General features: G+C 44.3%; 1 protein-coding gene across 2 annotated transcripts in view; it reads left to right on the forward strand.

Annotated features, from left to right (window-relative positions):
* The window catches only part of NEGR1 (neuronal growth regulator 1), a 268,351-nt gene that overhangs the window by 114,827 nt on the left and 138,258 nt on the right, over nt 1-15,266 (forward strand). For both annotated transcript variants that reach the window (XM_031050831.2, XM_005151198.3), the window contains exon 2: nt 7,991-8,223. In XM_031050831.2, coding sequence (XP_030906691.2) covers nt 7,991-8,223 — 233 coding nt within the window. The remainder of the gene's footprint in view (nt 1-7,990; nt 8,224-15,266) is intronic.

Here is a 15,266-nt window from a genome sequence, read left to right on the forward strand (position 1 = left end):
ATAATAATGAGTAGCTGCACAGGCTTTTATGAGAGTTCCATACAGCTTTGAGCTACAGTAGGCAGGAGAAATGTGAGTTTGATCATAAAATGATCACCTGTAATTGCACCTGAGTTATTTTTATTGTTGGGAGAATTTCCTTAGTGTAGAAAACTTGGTAGTTATTAATAGGAGTTCATGGAGAACCCAAGAAGACATTTATCAGGTCATCAGTAAAAGGGGTTTGCAAAAGTTGTTACCATGTTTCTGGTGTGATTTGCTGCTTCTGGAGCTTGGATTTACCATCCTATGTTCCAGTTTTCTGGGTGTTTTTCTAAGCTCATCCCTGCCCCTCGCATTTCTCCCCCCTTGCTGCTTAGTTCAAAGCCAATCCCCTCTAAAGCAGAAACACTTAAGCAGCACTGTGGTTTTTTGCAGTGTTTTTCTGTGTTCTGAGGCAAGTGGTTATAACTCAATGCCAAAACCAACTTCAGTGGGGAAAAAAAGATGCTGTAGTAAGCAAATCCAACTCTGCTAAGTGTTTCACATCTGCTTTGGTGAATGCTCGCCCACTGCAGGTGATGGAAGGGAGCTGCTGTCATCCCTTGTGGGTGTTAAAGTGAGCTCCTCCAGCATCCCAAGGCACCAGCCGTACAGAAGCAGACAAGTCAAATTCTTTCAGGCTTTCAGTGAAAGGAAAGGATTTCAGGACTTTCTCTAAACGAGATAGAACTTTTCACCTGAACTGCAATGGGATTACTGGGTTTGGGAAGCCAGCCTACACAGAGATGAATCATGTTCTCACCTGGGGTATGTGTCTTGCCATTCTGGGGATGTGTTTTATGGAGGAAGTGTCTCACAGTGTGTCACTCGGTGTCTCTTCTAAGTCAGAGCTGTGCTGTGAGCCAGACCTGTAGCCCTGGGGGCATTTCCCAACCAGCTTGTCCTATTTCCTGAGTTCTTCACCTTCACCATCCAATCTGGAGAGGGACCAGAGCAGACAGGGATGAGGTGGGAGAATATATGGAGGCCCATGGGGCTGACTGGGTGTATTTAAAGGGTTGTGTGTAGAATTTGCCTACAGATTTACAGGACAGTTTTAAACTCATTTATCCATTCAGCTTCACAATCTGGGCCAAGTAAGTGGCTGCTCCAGAAGTGTGGATAGTGGTATCTGCTGGTTCTACTTGAATGAGAACTATTGTCCCTTTAATGACTGTTCAGTACTATTCAGCTTAACCCCAGATAGGGATTGGGATGCTGTTGGAGACAGGCAATGTCAGAACATCCCAGTGCTACATAGGCTGTGGGAAAGCTCTGTGTGAATCCCATGGAGTTTGCTTCAAGGGCAGCATGGTGGGTGCTCCAACCCTACTGCACTGCAATGACTCTTCTAAAAAGAGCCTGTGTGCAGCTTTAATTAAGCAACCAAGCACTGTTTTTTACAAAGATTAATAGGTCTGTGTTTTAATTATGGGGAAATAATAGACTGGAGAGGCAGGGAAGTGGGTGGAATCCAAAAGAGGATTAAAAACTTTCAGGAAGCTGGATGAGAGGATATTTTCCCATACTCACAAATTGCAGATGATCATCCCCATTAATAATGATTGGAAAAATAATAAAACACCTTCAGCCATACACGACACTTAACATTAAAATCTATTTTTTATGCATGTTGAGTAGAGAATTTCTGATTACAATCATCAGTTAAAAATAAATTGTTCTTCTTTTCCAATCTCCCAAGTTTAAAAATAGAAGAATTATCTTGAGTTCAGCTATAGTTAAATCAATACCTTTCCAAGCAATGTAAAGGTAGAAAGAGCAAAAGTTGCTTTTATTTAATGATGGTTATTTCTTTCACTGTGCTACAGTATTATTATTCACCTCTAAAAATAATTGGTCCTATGCATAGATTTGAAACATTACATTGCAGAAAATGCTTCTGTGCTCTGCAAAAAGTTTTAAAGTTAACTTAATTTAAGGAAAGAGTAAAGGGGAAGAGAGGGAAGGCCATGAATGTTTGAAGTTTCTTCTGGTTGTCATCTGTTCAATAACTCATTGCCCATCACTATGCAGGAAAAGTTTTGTTGGGCTCTGTTGAACATCAGCATGCTTTGCCTTGGGTTTCTCTGCTGGTGATGGGCAGTGATGGACCAGAGCTCCTGTGGGCAGCCTCAGACCTGATCTCTGCCAGGAGCCACTGTGCACTTTCAGTACTGTGGTCCCAATGGGAATTTATGTGTTCTCATCCAGAACTGTGCATTGATCTGGTGTTATTCAATGTATTGATGGAACTTAAACCTAGGAGAAGCTGGAGAAGGGTTTGGCTCCCATCTTGAGGCTGATTCGTCCTGAGGTCAGGGCAGTGGAAGGCAGCCAGCTTCTCATAGGATCACATGAAATCAAAACTCTGCTCTAACTTGATCTGTTGGAGCAAGGCCAGAGGAGGCCATGGAGCTGCTGCGAGGGCTGGAGCAGCTCTGCTCTGGAGCCAGGCTGAGAGAGCTGGGCTGGGGCAGCCTGGACAAGAGAAGGCTCCTGAAGGGGAGACCTCAGAGCAGCTCCAGTGCCTAAAGGGGCTGCAGGAAAGCTGGAGAGATGGAACCAAGTCCCTGTTTGTCTTTATCTCTGTTCCTCTGCAACAACTGCAGTGCAGAAGCATTGCCTCCCACTGCCAGGGACACATGCAGGTGAATGTGCAGTCCGAGTTGCTGCAAAAGAGTTTCAACCACATTTTCTGAAATGAGAGGTTATTTGCAGAGAGGGATTAAATTTGTTAGATTAGGGAACGTTTCTGAGATGAATCATTTGAGTGCTTCTTCCATGGAGTAAATACGCACTTTCTCCCCTGCATCTTGCATGTGCACCAGGAAGACACAGCTTGTTGGCTGCTATTTAACTCAGATCTTGTGCACAAGATCTCAGACAAATCCTGCTACATTCCCCTATCAGTTCACTCCCACAGGGTTAGGGTGCTTGCCTGGGCTTTCAACATGGAGAAAAGAGTGCTTTGGGCTAGTGAAGGAGCTTGTCTGAGTTAAGCTATTTAATCTCTTTGCAAAGAACCTTCTTTGGAATAAAACTTTTAGACTGAAACCAGTGTGCTTCCACAACTCAGAATGCTTCAGCAGGGTCTGAACAAGACTGGAATGTTTCCTCCTAGTTCCATTTTAAATGCCTGTTTCACCAAACTTGACAATGTTTCTCAACACCTGAACATTGCTCCCTTTTCAGCCCTTGGCTTTCATGTTTTCAGGGCAGTTGAATACTGCAGAGCTTTTGCTGATTAGTGGGGCAGCGAAGAGAGATGGGCTTAGCAGGATTTCATCTTACCCATGATAACCATGTGCCTACAAGTAAATAAATGTCTTATTTGTTTTAGAACATTATTTCGAGCAAATACAGTATATCAACTGAAGGAGTGAGAGGTCTTCCTTTCTGCAGTGCTGTATCTCACCCTTGCTCAGTAGGAAAGACTTGATATCAAAAGGGCTGTGTTAAATGGTTGCACTTGATGATCTTAAAGGTTCTTTTCTGACCCAGTTGATTCTACCATTCTATGAACTGAGAGGTTTTGGGACTGTGCTGGTTTTTGCTGGGATAGAGTCAGTTTTCTTCACAGGAGCTGGTGTTGGGCTGTGTTTTGGGTTTGTGCTATGAACAGTGCTGATAACACAGGGATGTTTTTGTTACCAGTGAGCGGTGGTTCAGCAGGGTCAAGGCCTTTTCTGCTCCTCACACCACCCCACCAGTGAGTAGGCTGGGCGTGCACAAGGAGTTGTGGAGGAATATGGCTGGAACAGCTGACCCTGACTGCATATATGACACCATATGTCATGCTCAGCATGTAAAGCTGGGGAAAGCTGGAAGAAGAGGGGAGAAGATGCTCTCCGGCTTTCCTGCAGCCCCTTTAGGCACTGGAGCTGCTCTCAGCTCTCCCCTTCAGGAGCCTTCTCTTGTCCAGGCTGCCCCAGCCCAGCTCTCTCAGCCTGGCTCCAGAGCAGAGCTGCTCCAGCCCTCGCAGCAGCTCCATGGCCTCCTCTGGCCTCGCTCCAACAGCTCCACATCCCTCTGGTGCTGCTGCCCCAGAGCTGGATCAGCAGCATCCCCTCCCTGAGCTCACGCTCTGGGGGTGCAGCCCAGGACACAGTAATACAAGATGGTAAATGGCCATTGAAATGACAGGCTTCCTTCACACAACCTCATTTCTAACTGACTGCATCCAGCTGCTCTAGAAATACCAGTAGAAAAGAAATCCATTGTGGAAAAATGACAGTGAATCTTGGCTTCTCCCCAGTCTTCTGTTCATTAGAATCAATTGGGAAATGTTTGTAAGACTTTGTAAGTGGCTCCTTCCTTCTCCAAATGGGACCAGATCCTACAAAACTCCTCCTGCAGGGATTCACAGACATCTGCTGCGCTCTCCATCCTCAAAGAGATGCTTCCCCATGACATCCCAATTCTCTGCTATATAAACTGTGATTTTTTATCCTGTATTCTATACAGCTTCCTTCAGAACCCTTTCAGATTTCACGTTGAGATCATTAATTAAATGAATGGTTATTTTCATGTTTCATTTCTGAAGAATGTCAGCCTGATGCTTCTAGTTTCTTATTCCTAAAGGGAATGTCATTTTCCCCCTTAAACAATACTGCCATATGTTTCAGCTACGAAATCCCCATTTTCTCCCACCTAACAGTTTTCATAATTGTGCTATTTTAATGTTTTATCAAAGAGATGAGATCTATTGCATTTGCCTCTTCTGTTGGATTGCCTTCATGTAAAAAACCTCTTTATCAAATAAAATGTCCCATTAGTCTGTTGCACTTTGTATTATATTCCTTCCGCTCTGAAAGTTGTTTTAAAGCCCTGAATTCTATTGTGGTTGGCATAGTGGTTAGCCTGAAATCTACCTGATTCACTCTCCACATTTCCTTAAATGTAGATAATACATTTATTCTCTCCCTGTCACATAGCACCACTTTCAGGTTGGTTAAACACCCCACACATGCTCCTGGAATTGCAGTTTCATGCTCTTAGACCTGAGTCCATCCAGGGTTTTCTCTGCCCGTGGTTTCCTTGCTGCTCTGCCTGTTCCCATATGCTGGATGTCACTTTCTTAATGGAAAACTGGAGTACAGTGCTCAGGTTTTGGGCCATAGTAAAATGTCCTTAACCTCACTGCAGACAGGTTCAGTCTTACTCATCAGCTCATGGAAATAAAGTTCTTTCTGCATGTTCTCTCTGTCCTTTTATCCCTTAACTTCTCAGCCACTGAGAGGAACTCTCCTGGATGCACTTCTCCCATCCCTGTTTTCCCGTGCTCTCTAACCCAAGCTGTAACCATTTTCTCCTGCTCAGGTCTAAGCATTGAGAACAATCAGCCATTGGAATAACCTCCCCAGGGAACTGGTGATTCCCCAGCATTGGACACCGTTAGGATTCAGCTGCACAGGTTGGACCAGATGATCTTTGAGGTCCCTTCCAACCTGGGATTCTGTGATTCTATTATCTCCTTTGTCCAATCCTCCTGTTTTTGTGACAAACATTTTCTTGTGGCAAAGTGGTACTTGAAGTGTCTCCAGTGATTTTATCCTCATTGTATTCTCATACTTCACAGAGGGCTGTGCTCTGCTGGTGTTTACTGGGTTTCACATCATTATATTTCCTTTCCTCACTTGCTGCTGTTTCATGCATTCTCTGGATGCTCACAGACATCATCATTCTGGCTGAGCATTCCCAGGCCAGTCTTGTGCTTGCTTGCACTGACAGCGTATAGACTGCATTGTCCAAGCATCAGTTGAACATTGATGGTCTCTGATGAACAACTGATCATTTGAAATGCCCGTGGGATTGAGGAGTGGTCATTAGTGTCCCTCTTTATTGTCCTTTCTGTCTCCTGTCACCAGTGTGACTCCCTCTTTCCAGACAACAGAGAAGTTTGATGGCTACTCCAAAACCATTGGTTGCATTAAAAATGAGACTATCTCCTGGGGCTGTTTCTATCCTACCATCCTGAGTGTAGATGAGTGGCTGCTCCTTTGCCTCTACCAGTCTGAGGGCTCTGGTGCAGCTCTGCATCCTCTGACATCACCCTGTTCCCACTGGCTACTGTATTCTCCCACCAGATTCATAGGGAACCCATCCCAACAGTCATCTCCTTCCCTTCTCATTGGCTGAACAGTGCTAGGAAGCACCTCCATCACTATGCACCAGCCTCTTGCCTCTTTTCCCACAAGGTTTTAGTAGCTGTGCTTGATGCTGAGCTGCTCTTAGGACTTGTCAGAGCCGTTTCATCACATGCTTCACATGCATCCCTCTTTGTCCCAGTGTGCAAGTGAGCAACTTCAGAAGGAAAGCTGTTTCAGGGAAGAAATTACAAATGTTTCCTAATAGGCAACACAAATTATTGACAACAGCAGCATATTGCAGTGCCTAATTACCTTAGGAGAAGCTTCTACTTCTGTTCTGCCTGGGTGGCTTTTTTTGGGTAGCATATCCACAGAAAGGATTTTCAATTAACATTGACCTTTAATACTTGGGCTGGGTTTTGATTCTGCAGATGGTGAAACGGACTACAAATGAGATTTTGCAATATACCTTGTTCCTTGTATTTCTCAGCTGATTAGTTTCAGCCTGTTCCCAGTGGCTACACAGGTGCATTCAGCTCACAATTCCCCAGCAATCTCCGGTGCCATGTTCAACCCCCTGAGATATTGTGTAGAAATGCTGTCAAACTCCTCAGATAGACATGTTTTCATTCTCCAGCTGCAGTTTTTGCTCATTTTAGCAAAAACAAAGTCTTTGTTTATGGGGGAATGTTGTTAAACTGAAATTCAGAAGGAAAAGATCCCGGCTGGAGTACATCTGCTGCAGATCGTAGGGGTGCTGTTGCTCATTGAGCTGCAGTTAAGGTGACTATTATACCCCAAAGAGCACAGCTATTTGTTATTGTTCTAATAATAATTGGGAAAAAGCTTAAGTATGACATAATAAACAAATCACGTTTGTCTGAGTCACTGCCATACAAAGGAGCTTTTAAGAAATACTTAAGAGAACTCTGATTTGTATTCCATTGTTGCTGTCAGCAGGGAAATCCATGCTAATTGAATGTATGTTTGCTTTAAACAAGATGTCTTGAACATGATCAGCAATGACAAATCTAATAATGCCTTGGAAAGAAAAATATATCCTTTTGGATTCTAAGATCATAGAATCATAAAATCCTGGAATGGTTTGTGTTGGAAGGGAGCTTAAAGCTCATCCAGTTCCAACCCCTGCCACGGGCAGGGACCCCTTCCACTGGAGCAGCTTGCTCCAAGCCCCTGTGTCCAACCTGGCCTTGAACACTGCCAGGGATGGGGCAGCCACAGCTTCTCTGGGCACCCTGTGCCAGCGCCTCAGCACCCTCACAGGGAAGAGCTTCTGCCTAAGAGCTCAGCTCAGTCTCCCCTGTTCTGGCAGGTTCAAGCCATTCCCCTTGGCCTGTCCCTACAGGCCCTTGTCCCAAGCCCCTCTCCAGGTTTCCTGCAGCCCCTTTAGGCACTGGAGCTGCTCTCAGGTCTCCCCAGAGTTTTTGATGAAAAAAACTCTCGGTTCCTTAACTAAGCAAGCTGAAGCTTGCTGTTTCTTAGACAAGGGAGTAATTTTGCACAGGACACATGCCTGCTCCTGATCAGTAGGGTGTGAAGGTGGAGGAGAAGGCGCTGCTCTGATGGAGTCATTGATCTAGGTCAGAAATCACTGAGACTCACTACCTACTGCTCCACTGACCACTCACAGCAGGAAAACCAGAAAGGAAGAACATAGCAGAACAAGATATCTGTGTTCATTGTGTGTTTGTTAAGTGAGCTCCTGGTTTTATGATGATTTGTGAATTAACAAGTGGTTCGTGTTTTTGAGGTTCAACTCTAACCTACTGTAGCTGTATTCAGTCCAAAAATCAGTAGCAAGTTAACGGTGTTTTGAAGCTCTCACTTTTCCATGCTCATGGTCTCCCTTTTTTCCGCAGGTGTTACTTGGAGGATGGAGCTTCCAAAGGTGCCTGGCTGAACCGGTCGAGTATTATTTTTGCTGGAAGTGACAAGTGGTCAGTGGATCCTCGGGTTTCAATCGCCACAGCAAACAGAAGAGAATACAGCCTGCAGATACAGGATGTCGATGTGACAGATGATGGTCCCTACACTTGTTCTGTGCAAACTCAGCACACTCCTAAAACGAAGCAGGTGCACTTAACTGTACATGGTATGTGCTTAAACCAACTGAAAATCCTTATTGGGGATGCACTAGAAAAAATCAGTTTATAGATGGGAAACGTCAGCTTTTAAGCATATTTTAAGGCATCCTGCCTCCCTTCCTCCCTTCCTTTCCTGCCTTCCTTCTTCCTTCCCTTTCCTCCCTTTCATCTGTTTCCTCCCTTCTCTCCCTTCTCTCCCTTCTCTCCCTTCTCTCCCTTCTCTCCCTTCTCTCCCTTCTCTCCCTTCTCTCCCTTCTCTCCCTTCCCTCCCTTCCCTCCTTTCCCTCCCTTCCCTCCCTTCCCTTCTTTCTCTCCTTTCCCTTCCTTCCCTCCCTTCTCTCCTTTCCCTCCTTTCTTTCATTTCTCTTTTCTTGGATCTATGTAGGCATAGACTGTATTTGTAGTTTGTATGTAGCCACACAAACAAGACGTTGTTTGTGCCATTCTCTCTGGACCAAGTAGATAGCTGACAGAAGGGTCTCCGACTTGCCAAAGCCAGGTTTAAATCCTCACTCCTGCTCTGCTGACAATGGAATAAGATGTAGAAATACAAGTGGAAAACACCAGTACGATGGTTGTGGTACAATTCCTTGCAGCGGTATTCTGCTGGTATCTGTTGTGTTGGTTTAGGTCTTCTGCATGGCACCAAACTTGGTTGTTTTAGCTGGTGTTTGGCCTAGCCACCATGTGCATATGCTAGATGCTAGATGCAGATGCTAGATGCATCATCAGGTGCTGAGCTCATGGAAGGTTTCCATTTTAACATTTGCATTTAACATTGATACCAAATACCTGCAGAAACACCTTCACATCCCTCAGGATATCACGGTGTGTTCAGAAGGAGGCAGTGCCACTGCCGCAGCACATGGCAGGAGGGTCACTGTGATCAGGACCTGTCTGTCCCAGGGGATGGAAGAAGGCCATGAGCCATGCTTTGCTGATCATGTAACACAAGTGTTGAATCAAAGATGACTGACGGATGCAGTGAGACAGGCGCAGGGGCACAATCTGTCATGCACTGCTGGCAGGTGGCAGGGCCATGAGCTATGCTGGCACCCGAACAGCCCCTCTGGCTTTCTGATAAGAGCTCTGAAGGAGGATGAGTTGTTTTGTGGGTTTCTTCAAGGATGTTCCTTGAGGGCAGCTTGGGAGAAAGAACAAAAATGCTTAATCCTTGGTGTGTGTTTTGCAGCCCCAGTGTCCCTGGAGCTGCGGGTTTTGTGGCTCTCTGAACCCTAACCCTAAGCTGATGAATGGCATCTTGGAGCTGAGGCTGAGGTCCCCAGCTAGAACCATATGATTAGATGAGAAAGGTGTGGAAGGAGCAGTACTAGTGCAGTGCTGTGCTTCCCTTGGTACCCTTTTGGAACCTGAGTGTCTCTGGAGCTGTAGGCTTTGTGGCTCTCTGAACCCTAACCCTAAACTGCATGGCATTTGTGCTCTCTGAACCCTAACCCCAACACTACCCTTAATCTAAATGGTATCTTGGAGCTGAGGCTGAGATCCCCAGCATCATGGTTGCCCAACTGAGAAAAGTATGGACAGAGCAATATTGGTGCAGTACCATGCTCCTGGGATGCTCATCTGCTTCCCAGAGCAGCTCAGCTGCAAGGATGGATTCACCAGTGTGCTTCGCACCCCATTAGGATGTGTCCTGCACCCATTAAGCTTTAGGTATGAAGTTTTCTGTTGATTTGATTGCCTTTTAAGAGATGCAGCATTTTATTTGAGCACCTCTTCTCTGGCATTACAAAGACTATTACAAAACCAAGAATTAATTCATCAACCTAAAAAAAGCAAAGCTAGAACCAGAAAGCGATTTTCCAAACGTAGAAATAGAAATTGTATTAGCTCTAGAAACTCAATATAAATTCATTAGAACCAAAATAAAGTGAGGATAAAATAAGCTGTTTTTGCATTAAGACCCAGAGAGTTTTTAAATTCCAGACTAGTTTTCTCACTCAAAACCACAGAGATTCCAGTGTTAATAAGAACAGTCCATTTTTAGAACTAAATTGATTTGAGACAGTTTAATGTTGTAAGTAATGCAGGACAACCTTGTCTGGTTTAAGCACATGGAGCTGGTATTTATTGTGCTGTCCCAAGGTGAAGAATTCTTCATTCTAATGGTCTCTGGAATAGTTAATGCCCTTGTGCAAGGGGCTAAGAAAAATTATTGGAGATTAATTGCAAGTCCAAAACATATAAACAAGGGTTTAAAATTAATTGGGCTAACTGCAGGCACATAGAGAAATAATAACCCAATAGTTAAAAATATGCATAATTATTAAGTGATTGCATTTATATCTTCAGAAATGCAAAGTATAACCCAAGGCTTTCACTTATTAGTCTTTGGTGTAATCATCATTAACATTTTCTTTTGCATTTTTATGAGTAATAAAGCCATGATTATAGACCAGAACCATTGAAATGGCAATCTCTATTAATCCATATGGCACACCAAAAGACCTTACAAATAACATATAGGAAATGCTTCTTAAGCTAATTATCCTCTACCACTGGACCTTTAGGACCCGATGGTTCAACAGAATGTGAGACTGTGGCTCTGCCAAGCTGAGGGAGTTTGTTGCATCAAGAACATTATCATGTTTGTTAGTAAAATCCCACTCTTGGTCATTTTTACAGCCTTCCTCAGAAGTAGCTGCTGCAGGAAGCCCAATAAAGGTGCTGTTTATGTGGGGGGTTGTTCAGAGATTACAGATGTGTTTGCATCCCATCTGCAATGGAAGCTGCAATGAAGAAGCTGTGATGATATAAACGATTATTTCAAATTATATATATATTTATATATATATATGTTCAGTTACTCCAATGTTAAATCAGGTATATTTTGTGTAGGAAGAGAAGGGGGGAGCTCCGTGAAGCACAGTCAGAACAAGGGAGAGATTTTCAAGATAAAATTAAAAGGGAAAAAATAATTTTCACTGTATTTTTCCCTGTGTGGTTCTCATAGCACTTAGCAAGAGGGGAAAGCTGCTGAGCTCTGTGCCTGTAAGGCCCAGTCCTGCAACCTCTGAATGTCAGAGAAGGACCACCAGCTCTGCAGAGCTTTAGAGCAGCTCCAGTGCCTAAAGGAGCTACAAGGAACCTGGAGAGAGGCTTTGGAGAATGGCCTGTAGGGACAGGCCAAGGGGAATGGCTTGAACCTGCCAGAACAGGGGAGGCTGAGATGAGCTCTTCGGCAGAAGCTCTTCCCTGTGAGGGTGCTGAGGCGCTGGCACAGGGTGCCCAGAGAAGCTGTGGCTGCCCCATCCCTGGCAGTGCTCAAGGCCAGGTTGGACACAGGGGCTTGGAGCAAGCTGCTCCAGTGGAAGGGGTCCCTGCCTGTGCAGGGATTGGAGCTGGATGAGCTTTAAGGTCCCTTCCAACACAAACCATTTCATGATACTATGATATTACTGTAGATATGTGTAAGTATGAGCTGTGCAATGGATGCTTGGTGGATCGGGTGCAAGACATGCCAATCGCTCAATCCATATGGGTGGGATCCCACCTTGACTCAGCGTTGGGTTTTGCACAGTGATTTAGAGAGATCTGCATAGAGACTTACTAGTCATCATCTATCCTATGGGATAGGGAAGTGAATGAGACCTGTGCATGTCAGCGCTTCTAATCAGGTCATTTTGTACTTACAGTGCTCACAAAGCCTCTGCTTCACCTTCCATGAGCTGGGACTCAGGAGGTAAGGATGCAAGATTCATGCATCCTTTGAGACAGAGATTGACCCGTCTGAAAGTAAAGGAGACATCAAAGAGCTAATTGGTGTTATAAGCTTATATACCCTTTCCCACTGAACAGGGTTCATAGGGGTTATATAGTAACATTTTATGGAAGCAGTTTTATGTTTCCCTTTAATATAGTTCGTGGCTTTGTATTTTAAGAGTAGAAACAACTTCTGCTGTTGGGGAGAAATAAATGAAGGGAAAAGCAGGTTTTTTTGCAAAGTAAAATCATTCTGTCAAAGGGCTGGGTTTCCTTTTACATCGTGAATAAATGATCAGCAGCAGACCTAGATCAGCACATGAGATAACAGGAGAAAAAGAGCATTTAAAAGCAATCTTAGCCTTTTAAAACTGCTCTGCCCTATAGGCTCTATTCTGTGGAGTAACACTGTCAGAAGACATTCTCCTGCTGGAAGCAGCAGAGCTGGAGAAGCAAGGGCGGTGTGCTTTGTGTCAGAATTAAAGGGATAAAAACTCGTGTCTGATCGTAAGCTCCCAAATAGGTTCAAACTCCTGACTGCAAAATTATTTCCAGTGAAACCCCACTTTAAAAGCTCTGTAAATCCATCTCTCTTTTATTTGCCCCCTCCCTTTTTTTGGTCTGTGTGTGAGGTTTTTCTCAATGCAAGACACAGAGCTGTCATTTTGAATATCCTGTTCTCTGCTCTCTGGGCTGACAATTTCTGAACACATTTATGTGATTCAGAAAATAAATACGTTTTAATGGGTAAAGATGCTTTCATTTCCATGAATAAACCACGGAAAAGTAACATGATCAGTAAATAATGGAGGCTGAAAAGAAGCAGCAGCTTCTCCATCCCTGGCCCATGGGGGATACAGGGAGCAGTAATACTTGGTGGGGTTTAGCCACAACCAACCAGGAACATTGTGTTTCAGTCTCCCACAGCTCTGCTCAGTGCCTTAATGAGACCACCAAGTCAAGTCTGGTTAATTATTACATAGTTACACCCTTTTGTACCTAGGAAATTAATCAAGATAGTTAATAAAGAAGAAAAAAAGAGCCTAATATGTCTTTAGCCCTCATTTACATCAGTGCAAGAAAATCACATGAAAGCAAGGGAGATCATTTGGTTAACTTCACTTCAGTGACTTTATTAAAAAAGAAGGGAGACTTAGGAAGTCATTAATGAAAAGTTTAGCAGGTTGGAGTTTGTAATCAACTCAATCTACCCCAGTGCCAGATGCTTGATCTGCAAAGTCATGAACTGCAGGTGATTTAAACATCAGCTCTTTGCCATAGTGAGGCACGAAATGAAATACCTCTTACAACGCTGCATCGCTCATCATTCTTCTAGCAAAGATTGCAGCGTCTGCCATTTCTAATGTGACATTTGTTCCAGCAAAGCTGAAATTGCATCCTCTTGAGCCACATCCCCCTTCCAATTTGCGAAAATATGAAGACATGTTACCAATGGTCTTGAGAATGAATTTTGCCTTGGGGCAGAGTAGCAGGTTGCAGCATGAAGCCCCCAGTTCACTCCATGCATCAAGATGAGATGATGATGATGATGTTGTGCGATGGGGTGAAGGATGAAGCAGGTTCCGGAGAGAGAGAGAGGGGCCAGAACAGGGTGTCCAGAAGGAACTCAGCCACAATTGGAGGGCCATCAAGAGGATTAGGAGAATAAAGAACATGTCTGAAAGAGATTGCTTCACTTAACCTATTGAAATGAGGGTACACAGAGAATTTTGTTGTGTCTGTTAATACACTTTGTGCTGATCACAGGAAGGGAAAACAAACATGACACCAGTTCAACAAGACCAGACAATTATAACTTAGCTGTGTGAATTTTAATGTGAGAGGAGAGAGAAGGTGCTGGTCCCTATCACGCTGTGGATAGGCTGTCCAGGGAGAGTGGCCACAGCTTGGGGTGACAGTTCCCACAGGGTTGGTGGGGTGGCCATGATGGTGGTGAGCAGGGCTTGTGTCCATGGTCTTGCTAATGATGGGATTCAGGGTGTGACAGCTCTGTTTGAATAGGAGTGAGGAGCCTGGTGGTGCTCCTGGTGACAAGGTCTGGGTTGAGGTGTGTAGTTTCAAGGTTGTATCTTGGTCTGTCATGGCTGCACAACACAATAGGTCTGCGGTTTAGGCTTTGAGGTGTAGATAGCAGGTCTCATTCCCTTTGCCATCCCCTGTCTCCAACTGCCCATGCTCTCTGCTGATACTGGGGAACTGGTGACACAAAAACTTCCTTACACTAGTTACCCAACAATTTATGTTTTAATCTACCCCATCCCATAGTGAGCACATTTGGAGCTCCTCTGGGACAGACCCTGTGCATGTGAGACATGGTCCTTGCTCCTGTCCTGCCCTCTCCACATCATCTCCTTTCTGCACTCATCACGGTGTGCATGTAAATAATTCAGTTATCTATGCAAATGCAATTTATAGATTCAGTCAGAAACCACAACCTATGGTTTTTATTTAAGCATGTATAAGATTTCCAAAGGAATACTCAAGGCCCTTTTTCTGTTTAATAAACCTCTTTAATGTCCCCTAAATATTAATGTATTGATTTAGTCTTTGCAATGTTTGCAAAGCCTAATTTGTTTCCTCAACCAGGCCAAGAGGGACTTGCATTTGGAGCTAACGAGATAAATCTTACCCAAATTTATTTAAAGTGGAACAAAATAAATATGCAAAAGACTCCTAAAATCATAGAACAACCACTTTCCAGCTAAAACTGACAATCCATTACTCTTTAAAATTGCTAGCACTCGAGCAGGATGTCAGCTTTTGTTATAACATTAACTCACTTGTGCCAGCCACTGTTATCGTCTTGTCCCTGCTCAGCACAAGGAGAAAGAGACTTGGAAGTATTGCTCTGGAGGCAGCTGCTGAGGTTGGCTCAGTGAAGACACCCCCCCCCCCCCCCCCCCCCCACCAAATGAACCACCCGCCCCAGCAGACAACTCACACGGACTTGCCATTGCCAAGGGCTGCAGCCAGAGTCATTAATGCAGCATTAATGACCTATCAGAATCCTCTGGGATTTGTATTTTTTAGCCATTCATTAAATTCCTCCCACACTGGTACCTCTCGCGGCGCTGGAATGAGCTGCAGGGATTCTCTCTCTCTCTAATACGTATGAATGTCTTTTCCCCTTCTTTAACAGGCTTAAATCATGGGAAATGTTTGCTTTAGCAGGTGATCTCGTTTACAAGGGTGTAAAGCAGAGGTGTGTTATCTGAAGTAGAACAGGGCTGTACTAGTCTGAAACTCATAAGCCTGCAATGTTGGAGGTGCTTTATGGTCGGGGCTGCAACTGATTTTCCATTATAAG

Source organism: Melopsittacus undulatus, chromosome 6 (genome assembly GCF_012275295.1).
Source record: "Melopsittacus undulatus isolate bMelUnd1 chromosome 6, bMelUnd1.mat.Z, whole genome shotgun sequence".
NCBI classification, from domain to species: domain Eukaryota; kingdom Metazoa; phylum Chordata; class Aves; order Psittaciformes; family Psittaculidae; genus Melopsittacus; species Melopsittacus undulatus.